At 40.0% G+C, this 25,793-nt stretch overlaps 1 protein-coding gene across 9 annotated transcripts in view; it reads left to right on the forward strand.

Moving 5' to 3' along the window:
• LOC143959417 (serine/threonine-protein kinase MARK2-like) overlaps positions 1 to 14,557 on the forward strand; it is a 217,891-nt gene extending 203,334 nt beyond the window's left edge. For 5 of the 9 annotated variants that reach the window (XM_077468060.1, XM_077468064.1, XM_077468065.1 and 2 more), the window contains 2 exons: positions 3,984 to 4,028; positions 12,796 to 14,557. In XM_077468060.1, the coding sequence (XP_077324186.1) occupies positions 3,984 to 4,028; positions 12,796 to 13,147 (397 nt within the window). In that variant the 3' untranslated portion in view covers positions 13,148 to 14,557. Of the gene's footprint in view, positions 1 to 3,983; positions 4,029 to 4,572; positions 4,649 to 12,795 lie in introns of all 9 variants that reach the window. The other 4 variants (XM_077468067.1, XM_077468068.1, XM_077468062.1 and 1 more) reach the window with 2 other exon arrangements.
• Positions 14,558 to 25,793: the final 11,236 nt, after the last annotated feature.

Consider the following 25,793-nt stretch of genomic DNA (forward strand, 5'->3'; position numbering starts at 1 on the left):
ACCAGAGCTTCACAGGTTTCCACTGGAGTCCTTTTCCACTCCTCCATGATGACATCACAGAGCTGGTTGATATTGGAGACCTCGTGCTCCTCCACCTTCCATTTGAGGATGCCCCAAAGATGCTCAATAGGGTTTAGGTCTGGAGACATGCTTGGCCAGTCCATCACCTTTACCCTCAGCTTCTTTAGCAGGGCAGTGGTCATCTTGGAGGCGTGTCCCTTCTGGGAGACAGTTATACAGACCAATTTGATGCAGTGTGCGGCGTATGGTCTGAGCACTGACAGGCTGACCCCCCTACCCCTTCAACCTCTGCAGAAATGCTGGCAGCTCTCATTTATCTATTTCCCAAAGACAACCTCTGGATATGACTCTGAGCACGTGCACTCAACTTCTTTGGTCGACCCTGGCGAGGCCTGTTGTGAGTAAAACCTGTCCTGGTAAACCTCTGTATGATCTTGGCCACTGTGCTGCAGCTCAGTTTCAGGATCTTGGCAATCTTCTTCTAGCCTAGGCAATCTTTATGTAGAGAAACAATTCTTTTTTTTTTTTTTTTTTTTTTTCAATCCTCAGTTCTTTGCCATGAGGTTCCATGTTGAACTTCCAGTGACCAGTATGAGAGTTAGAATAACACCAAATTTAACACACCTGCTCCCCATTCACACCTGAGGCTTTGTAACACTAAGCCCTTGTACACACGGTCGGAGATTCCGACAACCAAATCCGTCGGATTTTGTCCGACGGATCTTGTCCGAAACTGTTGCATACACACGGTCGGACAAAGTTGTCGGAAAATCCAACCGTTCAGAACGTGATGACGTAATTTAGTTACGATGGGACTACGTTCAGGCTAGTAGCCAATAGCTTTGATGTAGGAATTTGATCTGAGCATGCGTGGCACTTTGTCCGATCGGAATTCTCTACACATTATCGGAGTGTGTCCGATCGGAGCATTTTGTCGGAAAATATTTCCGGCAAGTTGGAAATTTTGGTCCGACGGAAACAGTCCGATGCATACCACACACAGTCGGAATATCCGACAAAACGCTCCGATCGGACACATTCCGTCAGATTCTCCGATCGTGTGTACAAGGGCTAACAAGTCACATGACGCTGGGGAGGGAAAATGGCTAATTGGGCCCAATTTGTGGTTAAGACATCAATGGCCGTGTGTTGAGATATTTTGAGGGATCTGCAAATTTACTCTATTATACAAGCTGTACACTCACTACTTTACATTGTAGCAAAGTGAAATTTAGTCAGTGTTGTCACATGAAAAGATATATAATAAAATATTTCCAAAAAATGTGAATGGCGTTTTTTGAGGTACTGTGTGTGTGTGTGTGTGTGTGTGTGTGTGTGTCTGTTTTTATATATATATATATTTCAGCTAGGGGTACAATTTAGTGGCTGTACATATTTATTAAGGTAAGTACTTGTGTAGTATACTATTGGCTGATATTTTTGGCCTTGTTTACCCTAGGGGTTGGGGAGGGGGGGGCAGTAAAATACCCTCAGCCATGGGTATACACATGCCACAGCCATGATGCTTTGCTTTGCAGCCTTGTCTGCAATTATACCCCCTTTTGCTTTCATTGGGCATAGCGGGGTGGTGGCTAAGAGTGTAAAATGTACCTTTCAGTTGGTTAAATATCACATCAGTTCCAGGTTACTTGACCTAAAGTGACCTGCATTATGGGAAATTACTTCTGCTCTCGGTATACTGCTGCCATAACTTCAGAAAATGTGATGCAAATCCTGAACACTATGGAACCAGCTGTTTCTAACCAACAGGTGGGAATTTTCACCATTCATGATATACTATCTGTATATACCCACTGTACCATCTTAAGATGTTTCTAAACACAAAAATAAATGTATTATATCACAGCATTGCAGTCTTTTGAAAAAAATAGCTGCTGTTTCCTTTTTTTTTTTTTTTTTACCCTATATATATATATTTTTTTTCTAGGGTTAGTTAAATTTACTACTCTAGCATATCTGTGCAGGGACCCATGGTTGTCACCCAGGCTGCCCTTCAAACACATCTTCCTTTTTTATCGCCATTGTCTGGAGGCTGGGGGATTAGTAGTTTACAGATGGAATATAAGTGCTCTTTCACACGTGCGGACCGTTCAGATCCGCCTGTCAGTTTTTTCAGCAGATCTGAACAGTCGATCCATACGGTGATGGATGTCAGCGGTAACATGTCCGCTGACATCTGATCCACTGCGCAAAATCCAGATGGATGAAAACCTTTTTTCCCATCCGTCTGGCGGATTGGATGAATCCCCCCATAGAGGAGAGCGGAGATCTGACAGGTCCATCCCAGCACAGTGTGCAGAGACAGACTTGTCATCCGCCAGCTCAGCCAGGGTCAATGGAGCGATCCCTGCTGAGCAAGTGGATGGCTGAATACGGATCCGCATGTGTGAAAGAGCCCTAACGGTCTCCAAGAATCTCACAAGTGACAAGGATGCCACATTTCTGGTAAAATGAACAGGTATTTTCTCTACTGGTTGAAGTTATTAGCTGAAAACTAAATGCAGACAGCACATTTAAGGACTGCTAGCCTGAAAAATATTACATTTTTTTCCTTGTGTTATATAATCTCCTTTATCGGCTACATATTTTATAAAGAATACAAACTTTAAATTTAGGTTCACATAAAGAAAAAGGAAATGATTCACAGATTTTTTTTATCTGCAATGGCTTCACTTTACACGTGCACAAGGCCATAATGATGAATGTGCCGCTTTGCTGCAGTTTGATTCCCCTATTTATTCTGTCTACAATATGGAGGTTTCATTGAAACAGACTAATTTTATTTGATAATGGCTATACAAAAAAGAGTTGGACTTTTTGGGGACATAACGGCATTCAAATTCACTAGCGATGGGAACCCATTTCTACTTTTGGGTAGAACTGGTCTTTAATGTAGCATTTTTTTAAATGTTTTGTTTGGTTTTAACAATGTATGTGCATGGAAGCACTATATTTGATGATTGTATCGGTATGCTGTATTTCCTGCTTAGTAGTACAATCCATTATTTGCACTTACAGCTACTCTTATATCAGTGGATATTTATAGACACGTTTTGTCAGTAGACATCCAGAAAATAAAAAATATACTTTCTAGGTTGTTTTTTACTCTATTTTTTCACAGGAGGCCTTCAGCAAGGATGCTGATTGCACTCTATCCAGTAGATTGGAACTGTAGAATCTGCCTGAAATATGAGTATGAATATAAAGTCAAGAAATACATAAAGGGAAAAGTAAAAAATACACAATCTCTTTTGAAGTCATTCTTTTTATAAAGGGTTGTAGACTATTCAGGAAATGCCACACAATGATTGGGCACCAGTTGAAGATGATTTACTGGGAGGAAGTCTTGTGACAGCACTGCTGTTCCTAGCAGTTGGAGACCACTGGGGGTAGTGACTGTAAAAACCAACAACCAAATATCTCTGTATAGCGCTCGGAATAAGCCTGTGAGTGTCATGGGTATTTGTAACACCTCGGTTCAAATAACAGTCTTGAAAAGTCAGAATCCACCAGAGCCAATAAAGAGAAACCAGTTTATTGAACCTATAACTCATGTAGAAAAAACATAAAACAATAAGTGATTGAATAAAAGTAGTTGAGATTAAAGAACTGACTGGTACCAGGCAGTTCTCTTATCGCAACTACTTTTATTCAACCACTTGTTATTTTTATTGTTTTCACATGTAACTTATAGGTTCAGAAAACAGGTTTATCTTTATTGGCTCTGGTGGATTCTAACTTTTCACAACTGTTACTTGAACATGGGTTTTACAAATACCCATGACACCGACAGGCTTATTCCAAGCACTATATAGAGATATTTGGTGGTTGGTTATAGAATATTCAGACTTGTCTTTAAGGACTAAATATCTTGGACAGTAATTGATGCTCTGCAGAGCTCACAGTTCATACACTGAATTTATTTACCTCTCTCTTTTGAGGAACCCAAATGAACCAGAAGGGAAAGATCGAGTGGAGAGCACCAGGTGAGAGAGCCAACATCACTGCTTCAGTGTAAATGAACTCCCCTAGCTTTCTTCCACCTCATCTCTAGTGTCTTATACTGCTTCATGTTTTGTATCTCTTGAATCAGCGTTTTTATTTTTTTTTTAAATTTCTTTCACGTTTATTCTCCCTGTAATCTGTTTTCTCTTTTCACTTTCCCTCTGGGGTTTGGTTCTTCAGCTTCTTCAGCTTCTTCTGCTGATCAGATCAATGCTGCTTATTTTTATCCATAGCTTGTAAACCGTTACTTCTGTAGATCATCCGTCTACTGCTTCATTGTTTGTGTGTAAGACCGTTTTATATTAGAATACAGTTTGGTGTAATCCATGCAGAGCTTTCAGTGGTGATTATACACCGTTACACTTGCCTAGTGTTACAAGAAGATTAATGAATAGTAACTGGCTTTTCTGGTGCTACATCAGTTAAGACTTACACAAATTATTTTAAAATTGTTGACAATTTTATTTTGATATACATACGAAGTATCAAAGTTTAATTATATTTACATATGTACATATCTGACAGAATGCCGAGAGCCCGCCCTACATACCCTAGAGAGCCAGAAAGTATACCGCAAAGGGACACCTTTAGTTCTTACCAGGTATAAATCTAAAAAAAACTATTTTCTAGTAAGCATTGAGGACTCAGAAGAATATTAAATGGGTGCATTTAAGTACACCAATATAAGTATATCAATGGCCCACATATTGAATGACACTCGCTATTATCCTGGGTTAATAGCTGAATACCTTTATCTGTAGGTTGCAGTATGGGAGGATCAACCATCATCTCATCTTAGAGGTGATAGGGCAGTAGACAGATGTAAAGGAATGTGATTGATTGTTGAATATCGTGGCGAGCACAAAGTTCATGCTCACATTTTCAGGGATTTTAAAATGGTTTTTGAAAAACTTATTGGAGTAGCATCTGATAAGTGTCAATGCCTGTGTCCTTTCAATAGTGGATATAACAAACCTATGAAAATCTACTGGGAAATGGCTATGGAAACAGATGCTACCTTTTTTTTTTTTTTTTTTCTATTCTTTTAGCTCCCAGTGTAAAACAGACAAGTGATACCTAAGCACAACCAGTATTTTTGTATAGGAATGGTAACTAAACTATTTTATACACCTTGTAAAAACACAACAGTATTTTCAATAGTTCTGCAATTTGCAGTGACACATTTTACTTGCCCTGCCTCCCTTTCTCATGAAGAATCATAAACATATTGGATTGTTTTAAATTTTCCTCTATCCATCCTCAATCACGTTTTCATCCAGGGAAACTTTCATAACCCGGAATGCTCTTCTGGCCTGCAAGTATACAATTAAAGACTGAAAGGAAGAATTAATAGGAAAGACACCCGATTGGCAGACCTCTTTAGGTTTTTAAAGTGTATTACCACTTTTTCAGCCAAGCTACTTTATAATTGTTACATGTCCCTGTTCACATGGCATAACTTATAAACAAAAAAATTTATTTTTAAATTGCAGCTTACCTTTTTTTTTTTTTTTAGATGCTAGCTTCTGCACCATGCAGCAAGGAAAAATAATAGGTTGTTCTCTTTGATTATGAGCTCTGCAGGCAGATGTCGCCAGGTTACCAAGTAGGCAGAATAGGCACCAGTGTATTGGTCCCACACTGTTTAAGGGCTCTGCAACTTCAGATCAAAATAAAATTGATTTGATATTGAAAGAAAGATAAAATTAAGTTTTCTTAACGTTTACAAAAGATAGAAAAAAATAATCGACTCAAATGAAGAAAAACTTTACATTTAAATATTCTATAGAGTAATGTAAAGTACACAAACCATTGACCTTAGATTTACATTGCAGTTTGTCATTTAAAAGCTTTTTATTTATTTTTTTTTTTTTTGTAAACAATGTTTTGGTGCAACCTACGTATGTGTAAATGTGCACTAGTGATGGTAATCTCATATAGGTATAGACCACGCTATCCTAGTATTAGCAGCCGGCACAAAAGGTGTAGATAAATAAACGTGTATGTGAAAAAAAAGTGCAGCGCTGCACTTTTTTTTTTTTTTTCACATACACATGATGGTAATCTCATCTAGCAGCCGTCATGCAAACTTCTTAGTTCAGTGTTATCCTACTAGAGTGTGTGCTGGAGAAACCTACAAAAATCTGAGAAGGGGGGCACGGTTTCAGCTGCTTCAGGGCCTCCACAGAGTTTAAAGTGGAAGTAAACCCATAGAATTAAACAGTTAAAAAAAAAAAAAGCATGCCGGGAATGCTAACTGCACATTGGCTGTGCTCTCAGCCAAACTATCAAACCATCCAATGGCTGGTGTCATAACGAATCACATGTGCAGCACCATAGCAGTTGAAGATTAAACAGAGGCAACGATGGCAGCTTCCTTGGCTGAAAACGATAGGGGAGTTTACTTGCACTTTACTCCAGCAGTGCAAGCAGATCTTCATTATCAATCATAACTAGATTTGAACAGGTTAAAGGTTTGGAGGTTGGGCTTTCTACATTGTAAGTTAATGATGACAGACTTGGAGCAGGCTCATTCTAACATTGTCCAAAAAAAAAAAAATTAAAAAAAAACTTTTAGTCCGCTATGACACCACCTTTAAAAAAAAAAAAAAAAAAAAAGTAATACGTTTTAAAACCTTTTTTAGGCATGCTGTGGGAATGGTAACGCATAACATAGTAGGGTTTTCTTAACTTTGATAGCAAAACTGAAAGTATGCTTTTAAATCGGTCAAGGCCAGAGATTTTTATTCTTTCATGTTAAGTGCACACATTCTTTCTATTGCTTAAAGTATATCTAATATGTAATATATTGCAGTTTATCACTCCTTAGATGTAGCAGCTGCATTAGGTTTCTTTTTCAGGTTTTTTCCTCTATTTTTCAACTGGAAATCCTAGGAATAACACGCTTCACATTTGTTTCTCTACTGTATATATGGACAGAGTCACGATTGTCACAGTAGGCTGGGCTTTAAACATGTCAGAGGCGTAGCTAGGATTGTAAAATACCTGGGCCCCCTTAGGGAAGTAATGATGGAGTTTTCATAGCACGCTGAGGCAAATAGTTGGTGTGGCCATATTGCACTATAAAGTATGTGGTGGGGGGGAGGGGTTAAAGGGGTGTAGGTAAACCCTAAGCCTACTCTACTCTGGAGCAAGAGTAAATAATGCACACAGTGTAGAGGTCTGGAGAAAGTAGCATATGCACACACATGCCACAGTCTGAATACTCACAAAATACTCCTAATTGCTCTGTAATTGTGATAGTCTCACAGGCACACATAAACCTCAGTACAAAGGATCATTATTCATAAGTTGTTTCATTACATAGCCTTTTGCATGCAGAAAGAATTATCACTCCCACAATGGTATTGTATCCTGCTGCCAGGGAGCCTTCCCTGCTGGCAAATGTCAATAATTAGTGTTGCCAGCTATACCGGCGGCACTAATTGTTTGGGGAAAAAGCCTTCATGTTGGTTGTACACAAGTTGGTCAATCCGCTGAACCGACAAATTTCGATTCATGTATGGCCAGACTAAGCCTATCTTAGAGGAACAACTGGATGGGGGAGGGATAATATTATGCACAGTAATAAAATGATCATTCAATACCTAGTTTGGTTTGATAGGGGTAGGTCAGTAATGAAAAATACCACCCCAATTCCAAAAAGTTGCAGACACTGTGTAAAATCTAAACAGAATGCAATGATTTGCAAATCTTATAAGCCTATAGTTTGTTCACAACAGAAAACCTATCAAATGTTTAAACTGAGAAAATGTACTATTTTAAGAAACAAATTTGGTAACCTAAGGTTCACCTAAATAAATTCACTTGCTTATTTTGACAATTATGTTGTCTTGTCGCCCTTTCTGTTGCAACTCCTGTCTGCGCTGTAGGATTTAATTTGACCTTGCACTTACAAAAAATATTATGCTGTTATAGTATTTTTAAAACATTAATAAAAACATTTAAACAGAAAAGGTTGGGGCAGGGCCCTGTTTACCATGCTGTAGCATCCCCTCTTCTTTTAACAACACTCTGTAAACCTCTGGGAACTGAGGACACCTGTTGCTGGAGTTTTGGGGGAGAGTTATGTTGTCCTGTTCTTTCGTGATATTGGATTCAAACTGCTAAACAGTCCTGGGTCATCTGTTGTTTTTTTCATTTCAAGATGCAACAAATATTTTCAAGTGGTGAAAGGTCTGGACTGCAGGCAGGCCAGTTAAGCGTCCAGATTCTTCTACTACAAAGCCATGTTGTCCAGTATACCACATATTAGCAAGGATCTGCTGAAATTTGCAAACCTTCCATGAAAAAGATGTCTTTTTGGATATATCTTTCAGCATTGATTATGCCTTTCCCGATGTGCAAGCTGCTCATTTCATTCGCAAACCCATCAGAGATACTGGCTTTTAAACTAAGTTCTGATAACAAAGTGGCAGGTCCGTCTTCTGTTTTGTAAGGAGGACGTAGCGCCCATGGTTGCTAAAAATGTAAAATTTAGATTAGTCTAACCACAGACCAGTTTTCCACTTTCCAACAGACCATTTTAAATGAGCCTCTGTCCATCTTTACTTCAAAGATACTCTGGCTAAGACAGGGCTCAACAAAACCCGGGCGCCAGGTCGCATTTGCGACTAGAATTAGCGACCTGGCGCCTGGGGCAGCACAGCTGGGGGTATCCTTTCTCCGTGGACCACCCCTGGCGTGATCACGTCAGGCCGTTCCGCCGGCGGCCGGTAATTGAGGCCGCGGCTTTGAGGCCTTCTGCGGTCCTATGATTCCTTCTGGAGTCTGGCGCCCTCTTGTGGTGGCCGTTGATATGACAACCAGCAATGCTAATGGAGCTTCCTCTTCCTTTTTTTTATTGCCTGCCTATCTCCTTGCCTTTATTTAGAACCTCCTAAACATTATATATATTTTTTATTCTAACACCCTAGAGAATAAAATGGTGGTTGTTGCAATACTGTCTGTCACACCGTATTTGCGCAGCAGACTTACAAGCGCACTTTTTTGGGGAAAAATAATTTATTTAATAAAATAAGACAACAGTAAAGTTAGCCCAATTTTTTTTAGATTGTTAAAGATAATATTACACCGAGTAAATTGATACCCAACATGTCACGCTTCAAAATTGCACCCGCTCATGGAATGGTGACAAAATTTTACCCTTTAAAATCTCCACAGGTGACGTTTTAAAAAAATTCTACAGGTTGCATGTTTTGAGTTACAGAGGAGGTCTAGGGCTAGAATTATTGCTCTCGCTCTACCGATCACGGCAATACCTCCTTATGTGTGGTTTGAACACCACTTTCATATGCAGGCGGGACAGGGCGCATTTAAAAAAATATATATATTTTTCTTATTTTAACTTTATTTTTATTTTTTTCACTGTTCTTTTAAAAAAAAAAATTGTGTCACTTTTATTCTTATTACAAGGAATGTAAAAATCCCTTGTAATAGAAAAAGCATGACAGGTCCTCTTAAATATGAGATCTGCGGTCAGAGAGACCTCAGATCTCATATTTACACTAAAATGCAATAAAAAGTTGTCATTTGAAAAAAATAAATAAAATGTCCCTCTTAGAGCTATGGGCAATGACTTGGAGACTGGTGGGGGGGGGGGGGGGGGGCAGCTGCGCTATCTTCCCCTCACTCGTCTCCATGTCAGGCCAGGGACAGGTCCGGATCACCGTTACCAACCTGGCTCCTAACTTTTTAAGCTGGCTCCTAGATTCCAAGCAAATTTGTCAAGCCCTGGGCTAAGATCTTTTTATACCCAAGCATATTTCCTTCTTAGTACGACATACTTTGCCAGCTTTTTGTTTTTCTACTTTTAAATGTGTTGCTGCTATCAATTTCAAAAATACCTTTATTTTTATTCTTAAAATGGCACATTTTCTCAGTTTAAGCATTTGATATGTTTTGTATTTTTTATTGTGAATAAAATATGGATTTATGAGATTTTTCAAATAGTTGCATTCAGTTTTTATGTGGATTTTACACAGCGTCCCAACTTTTTTGGAATTGGGTTTCTAGTATATTGCATAAAATAAACAAAAGCTTAGCTGCTGACAAAGCAATAAAACCCCTATACCAGGGAAGATGTACCCAAGGAACAAAAGACCCTATTCAAGCAGTCATAAATTGGAAAACAAACTAGTCAAAAGTATATCAGAAATTACTGATCCGAGGAAGTTGAACAATAGCTGATTTCTCAGACCCACTCCGAGCCTGTCTCCCAAATGTGTATCTGTCAGGTCTATCCATCAGGTCTCTTTGTGCCATTTGTAAAGCGCAGCATAAATTGATGGCACTATACAAGTACCTGTAATAATAAATACATTGTTTTATCCTAGTTCCTTCCATTCACAATCATTGAGAATCTCTCCCTGGTATGTGGAGTCATGGCATCTTGCAAGTGTGTGTGTTAGGTTTAATTTCAGAGGATAACGCCTATTTAGATACTCCTATGATTTCAAACACTTGCCTGTCAGTTGGCCTCCTACCCCTAAAGACAAAGGAGCAATCTTAATGATATTGCACAATGTTTTGACTTTAGCATAAAAATAAAGGGAAGAACAAGAAAACCTTTCTTCTCTGGAGAGACATATATCGGTCTTATAAAGACCTACATCCAGACTTTTTGCCCATATCTCATATTAATCTTGTATAAATATGTAAATTGCATATTTTTGCTACCAATAATCATTTTATTTGCGTAATTTTTTACGTGCCATCTTTAACAGCAGCTCTTAAAGTGGAAGTAAACTCCCCTATCGTTTTCAGCCAAGGAAGCTGCCATCTTTGCCTCTGTTTAACCTTCAACTGCTATGGTGCTGCACATGTGATCAGTTATGACACCAGCCATTGGATGGTTTGATAGTTTGGCTGAGAGCACAGCCAATGTGCAGTTAGCATTCCCGGCATGCCTTTTTTTTTTAACTGTTTAAATCGATGGGTTTACTTCCACTTTAAGATGAACACTTTTTGTTCAGGACTAAAGGGGGGGGGGGGGTCAGAGAGAGAGAGAGAGGACTGGCACAGAGAATGGGAAAAGGCTTGGACACTAACCATAGCTATCCGCTCTGTGTATGGCTACATGCAAATAACAATAGCCACTGAGCCTGCCATTGGTTTAGGTGGGCTGAGCGGCCGCTGCTGATCACATGACCCGGTCGTTCCAGGACCATATATCTCTAGATTCTGGCCACAGGAATCCAGCGACTGTATGTAACTGACTGTGTGAAGGCCTTAGAATGTTATTGTCTACTTTGAGGTGAAGTAATTTCCTGCACGCTTTTAATTTCTCAGAATCTCTCATTACAGCGACACTAATCAGTCTTTTAATAGGTTCTTCCACTGACATATGAGCAAGCAACAGCTACGTAGTCTCACATCATGGGGTAACACAAAGCATAGGCTGTCTTAGAAGATTTTAGTTGACCTTGCCAATCACTGCTGTTTATAGAGTACAGAATTTATTTTTAGGGGAAAATATAATATTGCTTTTCTGGAAACTATAAACTAACAGTGACAGAAAACGAGAAATGATCAATCGGTCAATATTTCTCCCTCAGCACTCATAGAAAAATTGTTATTTAAAATAACATAAGCAGCTACTTTAATAAAAAAAAAAAAAACTACTAAACCAGAAATATGTCAAAGCCAAGAAATACCATAACATTAGTAGTGCTACACAATCCAAAAATGTTATGATTGCTAATAAGCCCACTTTAATAGTCTAGATGAGTAGAAAGTCCACTTTAAAGGTGAAAATAAGCAGATTATTACAGATCTTAATTCATGATGACTTCCTTCACCACACCGCGTGTATTGCAATCCCCCTAGGTAATCCACTTACCAGATAATACTGGGTTAAGCGTTTGTCTTTCAATAGATTTTGCCAGTACTCTGCATACACTCCATCTAAATTTTGTTTATCACAAGCAGAGGACAAAGATGCACATAGCGTAATCCAGTACTAAAAGTGTATTTATTTAAATGTTTCCTTAAGATTGCACACTTACAATATAATAAAAATAAAAAAGCATGTAATCTTTTGGGGACAGACTATCCTACACTTACATCTGCTTATTTTCACCTTTTAAAGTGGACTTTCTACTCATCTACACTATTAAAGTTGACTTTTGTAAAATATTTGGTTTGTGTAGCGCTACTAATGTTATGGAATTTCTTGGCTTTGACATATTTCTGGTATAAACTAACAGTGTTCTAGTGTTTCCCTGTATGATGGCTTTAATAGTATTGTTAGCATGGAAAGAGGAGCACATTGAAAGTGCAGCTTTTAATGCACAATTTATTGCTTTTTCTTGCTGCTATAGTAAGGCAAGTTACAATATAAAAAAAAGCATAGTATACTTTTCTAGATAAATTCCAGGTAAACGTGGAGTCTTCCTATTAAAGGCCGACCTCACTACTTCTTTTTGCAACTATACAGCTAAGCCTACTTGCATATTAGGTATTTACTAAGGGGGCTGCTTCCAACAGCATTTTGCCTTTCCTGTTTTAGTTTGTATCTTATGTTTGGAAGGATCACTTCCATGCCCAAGTATTTTGGCAATGCCATCAGTTGGTAATGCAAGCTTAAAGAACACTATCTCTGTACCGAAAGATAATTTTTGTTTGTGTTTTTGTATGTGATGGTAATAGTGATGTAAAAAACACCGTTATTTGATTTGCAGCACATACATCATTGTTATAACAAAACCATGTTGTCCATTTCCTCAGGCCTAACCTGACAGTGGCAGAAAAAGAGAGAGAAGACCTGAGGGACTCCAAGCCACGCTCATTACGCTTCACGTGGAGTATGAAAACCACCAGCTCAATGGAACCCAATGAGATGATGAGTGAAATACGCAAAGTGCTGGATGCCAACAGCTGCCAACATGAACTGCAAGAGAAGTACATGCTGCTTTGTATCCATGGTTCACCTGGGCATGACAACTATGTACAGTGGGAAATGGAGGTGTGCAAGCTTCCACGCCTCTCTCTAAATGGTGTACGCTTCAAAAGAATCTCTGGCACCTCTATGGCATTTAAGAACATTGCCTCCAAAATTGCCAATGAACTCAAACTTTAACCAGGCTCCAGCTCTCAGACTGAAACTGCAAAATTAGACACCTACAGCCCCCTGCCATAGCTGGTCAGCACTCTTAGCCAAGTGGATGCAGGAAGTTCCATTTGTTTCTCCTTGCTGGCCTGTGCTGGAAGGACAAACCAGGCTTTGTGGCTGGGGGTTGGCAGGGTGCCCTGGGAATGACTACTGCTCCTTTCATTGTAGGTTTTGAGGGTATTTTATTTGAAATAGGTTTATAATTTTTTTTTTTTTTTTTTTTTTTTAAAGATTGGGGATTGGGCTCAGATTATCTAATAGACTGATAAGAGGAAGGGTTGTAGAATGAGATTGTAGAGTGGTTTCCCTTCCTATTAATGTGTTTCAGCTCTATGATGCAGTTTTTCTGGTACAGTTTATAAAGCAGAAAAAGAGCTTGGAAGAGGTATCCCCCTTTTTGTCTACAGATGAGTTCACATTGTACAGAAGGATTATAAAAATGTACAATGTCTTTGTACAGAAGAGATTTAAAAATCGTCATGACACTGAACTAATAGCTCAGGGTGCCCTTAATACACAGGTACAGGTAAAGACATGCCCAGCATGGAGAATTATTGTGCCAGTAACTAGATTTGTATGGTGGAAACCTGGTGGGCTGCCAGTGCTTTTATTAATATACATGCTGTTTTTTTTCCATTATTTATTTTCCTTGAAAGTTGGCAATCAGTTGCAACAATCAATTTGGTGACAGTTACACCATCAATGGTACAAACAACTGTTTAATTCTCCAAGCACACCTTTATTCCCTTTATGTTCATTGGACTAGTCCAGAACCGCTTCCATGTTTTCCCATACATATAGTAAACTGTTGATGTAGTTTTCACACATTCCTCATAAAGGAGGAGCATCCAGGAGCCCGCTATGATTTCCATCTACAATTTCTTTCTTCACACTTTTTCTCCTTTAAAAAGCATGAATGCACACCACCATGACTATGTCACTGTATACAGAATGCACCCCTTTATTCTAGACACTTCTATGAAGATCAGAAATACTAGACATTGTTTGCCACACTCTCCATGTATATATCTACATGTTTTGCAGGTTTAAATCCGGGAAATTATCAATTAAATTATAGGACTATTGGAAGTGAAAGAGTGGAGGCAACTTTGTTGAGGAAATGTTTGTGGAATGTACAGTGAATACAGCATATCAGACTTTATCTACCCCTCAGTTGCGGTTGTGGGCTGTATCTGCTGTAAATATTAATCAAAAAAATGTGTATGACTCCCACTTGCAGTTGAGGGGTGAAGCAAGTTTCCATGGCCCGACAGATGATCGCTTGCAAGCGTTATTGTTTATTTGATTTTATTATTTTCCTTTTGTGTGAATGATTTCATTGCTGTTTGGAAAAAAAAAGAAACTAATTGCGGTTGACACTGACTGTTTTATTTTTCTAAAGAAAAGTTTGTCCTGCATGTCATGGGTACATTCAATATATCCTAGAATACTCAGGAACAATAATTACAAAAAAAAAAATATTTATACATAATTAACTATAGATTCATTTAAGCTAACCAACATCTTACTAAGATCATGACAATCTTCAGAATTTAGATATATGCACATTTTGGAAGTTCATGCCAACTGACGCAAACCTTCTCATGTTCTTAAATGCTGCATGAGCTCCTACCCTATGCTGTGCCTTCCTATCTTTTTCTAAAGCCAGTCACAAGGGGTGACATACATGGTAGAAGCATGTTGTTTGTTTTTTTTTCTTTAGTGCACTTGAACTTCCATCAGTTGGTTATTGGAGCAAGTAACCACCTGAGCTGTGGCAATAACCTAATCCTCCCCTTGGCAGAGTTATTGATATTGTAACACAACACAAACCAACACGCAATTATGCAGGATGAGCTTCAGGTTGTACTCCACATCTGCATTGTGGTAAGCTGCAGGTATATGTGCATTGCCATTTATTCTGAAGATCAGCACAAGTCCAAATACATACAAAAAAAATAAAAGTACCTGCTCTATAGTGCACTATAACCCACAAATGTGAGTTGTAACATGCCTTGGCATAAAAGACACAATTTAAAAATAATGCAATAAAATGCACACAAAGAGGTCACTGGGTTTCACACATTTCTTAGGCTACATTCACAACAGTGATTAAGGTCAATGCAAATAGCGGCAGCATTCCTCTGATTCCTGCTGCGGCCACTGACCCCGTTCCCTATGATGACGAGTCGCCTGTATTTGCGGCTGTCTGCACAGCCACCAATTACTTGCTGTGAGTGCTCTGGATGCACTTTGTGCGCATTCAGCAGCACTCACTGCAGGTGATTGCTGGCTGGGCAGAGAGCTGTAAATAGCTACGGCCCTGTTGTTATAGTGGACAAGACTGGCCTCTGCACTGAGCCACGGCAGGCATCTGAGGATTCCTGCAGCTACAATTCCAGCCATAAGTGCCGGTGTGAATGTAGCCTTAAGACACTTGGGCGCAGTGACAAAACATTTATGTATTTATTTTTATTTATTTTTTCTTGTTCATTGTGCCAAGAACTTTAATGACCTTTTATTTAGATGTTCAGTCCTTTTCACTCAGACTGTAAGAGAAACATCAGTGGCATTAAAAGATAAGTTATAAAGCCGGTCCATCCAAAAATTATATTTTAGTTATGGGTGGAACCTGTTGGTCGGCGTCGGCTCCTGACTTGTCTTGGATGCAACAGAAAGATCTACATGCCATGATTCTCATTGACATTTTTAATTTTATGGGTTCACATCCACTTTTTGTGTTCCAGAAATTCCAGTTGCCTTCTTTATCATATAAAATAAATACAAATTCATCTGTGGGAACTCCTTGAAATGGCCATGACAGGTATGCAGACCACGGAACTCAAGCAAATATCTAATTTGGAAGGTCCCTGAGAGATGTATTAATGTTTGGTGGTTTAATTTTCCAGTATCAACAAAAAAAAAAAAAATCTCTGTTGGATTAGCTCGTAAATAAGTTGTCACGCATGCAGAAATCCCTAACATTTATTTTTAAACATTTTGGCCATATATAAAATGTGTGTACCCACACTATACTTAAGGTGGTTGTAAAGGCAGAAGATTATTTGAATGCATTCTATGCTTTAAGATATAAAGTCTTCTGTGTGCAGCAGCCAACCTCACCCTTCCTAATACTTACCTGAGTCCCATCTCAATCCAGCAATGTTGCAGCAAGGTTGAGAGACTTGGCTGTCTGGGACTCTCCCTCCTCATTGGCTGAGAGAGCAGTGAAGTGCCATTGGCTCCTGCTTCTGTCAAAGCCAGTGAGCAAATGAGGAAAGCAAGGGGGGCGGGACCAAGCTGTGGCTGAATGGACACAGAGCTGTGGCTTGCTGCAGGTGCTCCCATAGCAAACTGTTTGCTGTGGAGGCACTCAACAGGAGGGAGGGGCCAGGAGCTCCGAAAAGGGACCCAAGAAGAGTAGACTCTGGGCTGCTCTGTGCAAAACCCTCTGCACATAGCAGGTAAGTATAACATGTTTGACATAATATGTTTTTATTTTTTAACACAAAAAAAAGACTTTAGTATCACTTTAATGGAAGAAAACTGTGAATTTCCAAATACGGCCCTATTCACAAGCTCCGAAACGCTGGAGGAAAAAAAAAAAATCTATTATTCTCTGTGGATTTGGTTCACATCTCTTACAGATCACCAGAAGCTCAAAGTTCTGGAGCTTTTTTTGTAACTCAACTCAAGCAGATTGTTGCGTTTTTTTTTCAACATAGAAATGCAAGAAAAAGCTTGACTCAAGCGTTTTTCTGCTCAAATGCAATATTAAATTAAAATCGGTAATAAATAAATTTAAAAAAAAATTTAACTCTAATACCGCGTACACATGACTGGTTTTCCCATCGGCATAAACTCCGAAGGTTTTTCCGATGAAACTGTCTTGTGTATACACAATCACACAAGTCCGATTGTTAAGAACAGTGACGTACAAAACGTACGACAGGACTAGAAAAAGGAAGTTCAGTAGGCAATAGCCTCTGTCTCGTACTTCAGAGCATCTGTTTGTTTTTGGTCTGTCGGAACAGCATACAGACGAGCGGTTTTCCCGATAGGAATTGGTTCCGTCGGAAATATTTAAAACATGTTCTATTTCTAGGTCCGTCAGAATTTTCGTAAAAAAAACAAAAAATAAGTCCTATGAGGCAGACACACGTTCGGAATATATACGATGAAAAGCTTCCGTTGGACATTCTGCTCATGTGTATGCAGCCTAACAACTCCTAATCAACTCCTAGCAAAAAAATAAATAAAATAAAAAACCCTAACAATAACATTTACCCAAACCCTTACAAAAAAAAGGTAAATAAAAGTGGATGAAACTGCTGAAAAACATAGCAACAAGGGATATTGGCTAATTAAAAAAAAAATGCCAAAGCTCAAAAACGCTTAAAAAAAAAACCTACACAAACGCGCCTACAAATGATAAAAAAAAAAAAAAAATCTGGAAAAAAAAACGCTCAGCGATGCCAGCTGTGAATGCTGCAGCATAAGTGTTCTTTAAAATTACCCACTTTCTAGCCTGGGTAATTCAACAAAGCATACAATAAAAAAAATATATATATATATTTAGTGGAAATTGCATGGCAAAACAACTGGATTAACTCCTGCTTAAATTGCTTTATCTGCTAATGATTTTGATGAGTTTTGCAGGCAATGTCTTTTTAGAATTTTTTCCATCTTGTGTTAAGGCTAAATTACCCAGGTTTGTATAAGGTTCAAAGTAACACACACAACAGCTATATTTTTGTTGGCAGATAGTTTAAACCAAGGGTCTTCAAGCTTTTTAAAATGTACTCTCTTTGGGGCCAGACTGGCCAGTAGGAGTAGAAAATGTGTTGGAGAACAGGTAGAGTGATAATGTCCCAGTGGCCGAGAAATGCTACCTTGGCTGTGTTGGTGGAAGGCATGGGACTGTATCTGTTTTGGCAGGAGGAATGATGATGCATTACCAGGGGAGCAGAAGGTTCTCCATGCAAGGCTGATAAATGAGCAGTGGGCTATAGATTTAGGACCACCAATTTAGTAAATAGTCGCGGTTCATGATGGAAAAATTGTGAAGACTCTTAATTTGCAACTGGTACAACTTCCTCCATTACCTGAATGAATGAAATACTTGTATAGCGCACAATGCGAACTGAATCGCCTCTAGGCGCTGTGGCGAGCTTTGACCATCTGCTAAAAGAGGAAGGTCTTCCTCTGGCTTATTTTTATTTTTTACCATCTCTGTATACTAATCTAGTTCAATATCTCTATTTTTGAGATGGCTTGCTTGCCTGCCTGTGTCATACCACAGTATTTCAATAGAATTTAGGCCAGCATTCTGACTGTAAATGTATTACTATGGCCTGAATGAAGATCACATTTTAGGATACAGTATGTGTGTAAAATATACAAACACAGCATGCACTGTTTTCACTGTTATTTTTACCAGACCGAGTGCATTGGTCAACACGGAAAAGCCAAAAGCCTTGTTTTGTATTATCACAGTTTACACCAATGTGCTGCAATAAAAAAAAAAAAAAGAATGAAGGCAGGCACCATTATATTGCAGTGAGTTGGAAAGAAAGTAAGTAATGAATTTATACAAAAAATGCACTACATGTAGACAACACGCCAAAGCACATGGAGAACTTACCCTTAATGTTGGAAAAAGACGCTTATCTATTGAGTGCATTCATGTTTATAAAGAAAAGCAAAAAAATGGAACCTGATTTCAGAAATTCTATTTGATCCAAAGAAAGGAAAGACTTGTGTTTTTGTATGTTTGGTGAGATATTTATATTTATTTTAAAAGACAGATGATTTGCCCAAAGATGACCCTATGGAGCTCATGCAACAGGGCTGATTCCAAAACAGCCTGAAGTATGTTTGGGATTTACACAAGCCCTACCACATGCAGAAAATGTATATGACAGTAACAAACTTCATGACATGTAGTAACAGAAATGGCTCTGTGTATTTCAGCATTTGTACACCCATAATTTCCATCAAACAGAATAGGCTGCACCATTCTTACTCATCTAATTCAGGGGTCTCCAAACTTTCTAAACAAAGGGACAGACTTCAGTCCTTCAGGCTAAGGGGGGATGGGGGCGCGAACTGTGACTGGTAGGAGTAAAAAAAATGCCCCGCCATCAATGGGAGTAAGCACTACCCCATGTTTGGTTTTAAGAGGAGCAATAGTGCCCCATTGTTTGTTGTTTTTTGTTTTGTTTTTTAATTTAACTACATTTTTAGGATCATGGAATTGTGGATCCTTTGCCTGCCAGAACAGTATACAATATGTGCATATCAGATGGTTTTAATGCACAAAAACAAAACAAAAAAATTATGTAAAGGCCTTGGATTGACTGCCTTTTTTTTTTTTCTGCAGTAATTTTGCCATAGAATGTGACCTGATCCTCATCTAAGCCTGGCCAGAGATGGAGAAAATGTATTTCCTGCAACCATGTGTTACAGAAAATTAATTTGCTTGATTCCCTCATTAACACAGACAGTAGTGGTAGCGGAATCGATCCCACAGAGCCATTGTGTGTGCCCAGTGGGGGAGGCTGTCCAGGCCAGGAGCACACAGTGATTATTGCTAGTGCCCATAATGCCCACTAGCAATAATTGCATGTAAAATTGATTGATCGCTTAACTTGGGTACATTCAGCCTGCCCATACATAGTTTTAATCTCGGCCAGTTCCTTCTTCACAATAGACAAATGCAATGTGCTTAAGTTGATAATACACAATAAGTGAACCCATAGACAAATATCTTCAATGAAAGCTAATTGGAGTCAGTAGCACACCTGGAGTCAAAAAAATGGAATGAGTTTGGGGGTGTGGTTCAGAGCTAACTTGACTGATAAAAAGACACTCAAAAATTTTAAGTTTGCTGTTCAAAAGAAGCATCAGCAATATCCCGCGAGATATTGATGCCTAGAATGGTATCATATATGAACGGGAGAGGTGGAGACTGGGAGATATGACGGGAAGCGTTAGAGGCTGAGATTACGATCATCCAGAAGGAGGGAAAAGATCCCTCTCTGTGTTCAAGTTAGCGGCCCATATCGCTATTAAACGTTGATGGTAAAATTGTACGCAAAGACCTTAGCCAGTCGATTAAAAATGGTAATGAATGATTTGGTTTATACAGTGAAATTCACTGGTATAAGCAATCTTAATGTGTAAAAAAAAAAAAAAAATCATGATCACTTCCCCGGTAGTAAGTAGTGTTACTAATGTAACACTAATGCTCTGGTCAATGTGTGTTAAAAATAAAATATTAAATGTCATTTTTTTTCCTACATACTGTCACCAGTCAGTATCCCTGATTATCTCCACACCCATTATATGATAATTAATGTACTGCACTGGTGACCATATGTTACATTTCTTTTTTTTACAATTTTTTTTTTTTTTTTTTTTTTTAATTTCTTCATTTTCAAAAAAAGGTTTGACAAAAAAAAATTACAACTTCAAAAAACTCACCATGCCTCTTACTAAATACCCTGGATTGTTTACTTTCCAAACAGAGGTCATTTGGGGATTTTTGCCCTGTCTTGGAATTTTCGGGTCTCAGGAAATCAGCACATCATCATTGAATCTCCCTCTCCCTCCAAGAGAAGAAAAACAAGTTTTTGTTTATTTTTTCAAAATGTATTCTTTTTCCGTTTAGCAAAAAAAATAAAAAACCCAGCTGTGATTTTATACCAGCAGAAGAAAGCTCTACGTCTGTAAAAAATTATAAACATTTCATATGGGTACAGTGTTGCATGACTGCGCAATTGTCCTTCAAAGTGTGACAGCTGAATGCTGAAATTTGGCCTGGGCAGGAAGGGGGTAAAAGTGCCAGGTACTGAAGTGGTTAGAGTTTATTTTTTTTTTAAATTCTTTAAACTGTAAAGCTTTCCTAGAGCAGCCAATCAAGCTTGGAAATTCTCATTGTTAGAGCGTCTACCTGCCAGCACTAGGGTTGTGGGTTCAAATCCCACCCGGGTGTGCCCAACAGCTGCCTCTGCAACCATTGCCAGCCTATCAATGGTATAACCAGTATATACTACATAATGTGCAGGATTAATACGGCAGTAGGAATGAACATTTCACATTTTGGTGCATTTTTCCAGTGACACGCATAGGGCAGCCCATTGATTTCAATGGGCTGCCCTACGCACAACACACACAGCAAAATAGCTCATGGGCCATTTTGGTGTGTTTCAGTTTGCGTGTATTTTACTTTTGTGTTTTTTTGCACTCAACAAAATCTGTGTTTGATTCTGCGTTTGGGGTGCCGATAGCCATTAACGGCACTGAAAGTGTAACTGGGTAATTTTAGGTATACAAAGGTGGCCATACAATAGACCATCCGACTACAATCTTCTTTAGATTTACCAAAGCTATATATTAGGGGGGCACATCTATCTAATCACTCTGTATCCAGTGAGGCAGGCCCTTGCACTACACAGTTGATGGTAGATCTAAAGGAGATATTTCTGGAATATAGGGGGAAAAGGGTGAACTTATCTTTTAAGAATGAGCTGCCCAATCTTTTTCCTCCAGCACACAATAAAAATTATGTCCAAATTTCTGTTCCTCTGCATTGGTTACACTGTTGATTCCCTGGCAATTGCTGCACAGACTGGCACCTGTTGCGTAGGCTTGTGAATAGGATTTGAACTGATGACCCGACCACTGCCAGGCAGATGTGCTAACCTCTAGGTGGTATTACCTGCCCAGAGTAACAGACCAGCTTTTATTTTTCAGGTTACATTCACACCTAAGCATCACCTTTTCCTAATTCGAGCTTTCATTTTCTCCACCCCTGCAACTGAATTTGTCACAGACCCTTTGCGGATATTTAATATAAATAGATAATACACACACTATATCACCAAAAGTTTACACGCACATGAACTTTAATAGCATCCCAGTATTAGTCCATAGGGTTATATTATATTGAGTTGGCCCACACTTTGAATCTATAACAGCTTCAACTCTTCTGGGAAGACTGTCCACAAGGTTTAGGAGTGTGTCTATGGGAACATTTGACCATTCTTCCAGAAGCACATTTGTGAGGTCAGGCACTGATGTTCGATGAGAAGGCCTGCCTCGCAGTCTCCACTCTAATTCATCCCAAAGGTGTTCTATCGGGTTGAGGTCAGGACTCTGAGGTGGAAGAACTTGACCGGCCTGCACAAGCTCCCTCATCCATGTCTTTATGGACCTTGCTTTGTGCACTGGTGCGCAGTCATGTTGGGACATGAAGGGGCCATCCCCAAACTGTTCCCACAATGTTGGGTGCTTGAAATGACCTTCGTATGCTGATGCCTCAAGAGTTCTCTTCACTGGAACTAAAGGGCCAAGCCCAACCCTTGAAGAACAACCCCACACCATAATTCCCCCTCCACCAAACGATTTGGACCAGTGCACAAAGCAAAGTGTCACAATGTGTGTATGTCCTGCTTTAGACTGAGCCTCTTCCACAGCCACTTCCTGCAGCATATCTAGCCTAGAACACAGCCCTCTGTAGTCTAAGACTGCAAATGATGTAACTTCCTTCACAACTCTGAAGGTGGGTGGGATGGAATACATCCTAATTAGAATTCAATCCCACCCAGTCACACCTACAGGAAGAGTCCACATCTCCCAAGTCCCACAGATCCCAGCTTTATTCAAAAAGGAAGCCCCTTCATATACACATACACAGCCTGTTCTGATAGCTGTGCTGCTGCTGGGCTGCGGGAGTCTCCCACATTTGGTTGATGGCGCCTGGACACCCGTGAGTACAGGGCGATCTCCCGGATGGACCTGTCCATCAGCCACAGAGCGGCCAAATAGAGTACAGCTGAGGCAGAGGGGGGACAGCCCATACTGGTCGGGTCCGGTCTGTCTGGCCAATACAGCAGGGAATGAGGGGGGTGTGCGGAGGCAGAGAGAAGACTGAGCACCACCCCTGATCTGCAGGATGTAGCAATTAAATGAAAAACTTTCCCCTGTCAAGCGGACTCTTTCTCCACTTTCGGGTGCTGCTGCACAGTGATCTCCTGTGCGTCAAGTACATGACAGTTCTCTTCTAGATTAATCCGCCGGGGAGATCGGGTCTGTCATGTCCTTGTCGCATAGGAGATCACTGCACAGCGGCACCCGAAAGTTGAAAGAGTCCGCTTGACAGGGGTAAGTTCTTTTTTTTTTCTTTTAATTGATACAGCCTCCAGATCACGACACCCAGTCTTCTCTCTGCCTCTGCCTACCCCCCTCCTGCTGGGGAATTCTCTGACTGGGATGGCTCCCTAGCACCAGCGGACAGACCCCAACACCAGCAGACAGACCCCAGGACCAGCAGCTGTGTAATCAGGCTGCATTTCATGGGCACTGGTATAGCTGCATTTAATTAGCACTGATTGGGCTGCATTTAATTGGCACTGGGAGGAAAAATCTTATTGAGGTGACACCAAACAATCAAAAGCAGAGAGATCAGCAAGGATCTGGATCTGCCACTATTGATAATTTCAGAGGTCGTTTGATTATCTGTAGAATAAAACACCATCTGTCCTGCCCATAGATGCCTCCACACCGGAGCAGCTGCCACTATGGGATAAACTTCGAACAATGCAGATGTCTCCGTGAACCGAGGAATTGCCAAAACCTCATCTGACCAAGACCCTACCAGCCAGTGTGAGCCCAAAATGGTCACATAGACTTTGGTAGCTGCTGAGTCTGTGGAAATTTGAGGGGAAAACCTAGACTGCTGGGATAAACATAGTGACCCCATTCCAGTGCTGGGGGAACTCATGCCACATCTGAAGGTCAGAAAGTGGAAGGATCCAGGAAAACCCAAGAATCAGAGTTGGGGGCTGAAGGCAACAGTGATAACAGTCTAGAAATGAAAGCCCTCCCCTGGGGAATGATCCTCATAGCAAAATTTAACATGCCCAGTAGTGATTGTAATTCAACCCTGGTTCAGACTCGGCAGACAATAAACGCATGAAGGTGATCTCTGATCCTCACCAGCTTGTCTGAAGGAAGACTGTCCAGCATGGACTCCGTATCAAGCGTCATTCCCAGGAACGTTAGTCTGGTAACTGGTCCCTCCATTTTTTTGACTGCTAGCGGGATGTTGAGTGCATAAAAAAAAAATTAAATGAGCTTCTGAAGGTTGGTGGGGACCTGATCACAACCTTCAATGAGGAGAAAATTATCTAAATAATGAATCACCTTGTGACAATTCTCCCTATGAGTAAAACTGGCCATACACTTATAGATTATCTGCAGATTTTCTATGGTTAGATGGAAAAAGTGCAACAGATTTCTCCATGTATGCTAAACTGTGTGGATGGAGGAATCTCCCACTGGGCCAAGCTTCAGTATCTTGCTAGTCAGACCGCTCTCTCAACCTAAACAATCTGCTCCTAATCAGAATGTTCAGGTATTGTGAGAGCCAGCGGGGCCGACTAGCAAGATTTGGAGCTTGGGCCAGTGGGAAATTCTTCCATCCACACAGTTCAGCGTAGATGAAGGAATCTGTTCCACTTTTTCCATCTGACCATAGAAAATCTGCAGATAATCTATAGGTGTATGGCCAGTCTTAGGATCCAGCTAAGAGTCTGAGAAAAAGAGTTGAACAACCAAGGGCTACTTTTAAACTCAAACGTAAGCTTGGTGGCAACATAGTAAACACCCTTCCATCTGATACCATGCCACTGTCAGAGATACGGTAGAATTGGCAGAAGCTTGAAAGCATCTGCAATGTCTGCTTTGGACAACCAAGTGCCTATGCCCACCCCAATGATGGACTGAATCACCTGATCCACCGAAGCATATTTAAGAGAAAATTATTTTGAAGTAATCAAAGAGTTGAGGCTAGCTATGTGTGAACAATGAGGGTCAGAGAAGTCATAGATTAAACGTGGTTTATTGGAAAACTTCCCTCTAACAAGCCCCAGGGGGTTGACCCTCCAAAACCGGAAAGGTGGTGTAGTGAATGGCCCGATGACAAACCCCTTTTCAAGTTCTGACTGCAGTAACAAATCCACCGCTTTCGTATCTACGGAAGATGACCTGAGGTTTTGATACTCTAAACTATCTGATGGCAAGGAAACAAACCCCATGTGGAACCCCTCCGTGAAACCCTTTACCAAAAAAACGCTCAAAGAAGGTGATGGATGGGCGGCTTTGTTCTGCCTAAGCAAACAGACCAACTTGGGTTAAGCCCTGAAACACCCGGTACAGATGTGCAACAAATGGCATTAACTGTAATTGCATACCCCAAGGTTGTAACTGTTGCAAATCTAGGATTTCCCCAGAAAATTAGTAGGATGGCCTAACTTATCCAAGGGTGCTGGATGGTCTGAGGATGGGAGAGAAACACCTGACTCCCTAGACGTGCTAGGTAGTGCAGGAACCTCTGAACTGGGGCACCAGTATGCCGTGTGTATAGACGACTGACAAGTCGCGCACACTGGAGATGTGAGCCCCGCGAAATGCTGGCAAAACAACTTGGTATCTATGTTGCTCCAAAACGCCACTACTTGGAATTGAGCAAAATGGGCCACAGCCTTGGCGGAAAATTACCGGTGATAATCATAAAAGTTGGACCCCCATACTTATGGTCTAACTTGAC

This window comes from Lithobates pipiens, unplaced genomic scaffold (assembly GCF_037356315.1).
Source record: "Lithobates pipiens isolate NorthernLeopardFrog02 unplaced genomic scaffold, aLitPip1_a1.2 Scaffold_74, whole genome shotgun sequence".
NCBI classification, from domain to species: Eukaryota; Metazoa; Chordata; class Amphibia; order Anura; family Ranidae; genus Lithobates; species Lithobates pipiens.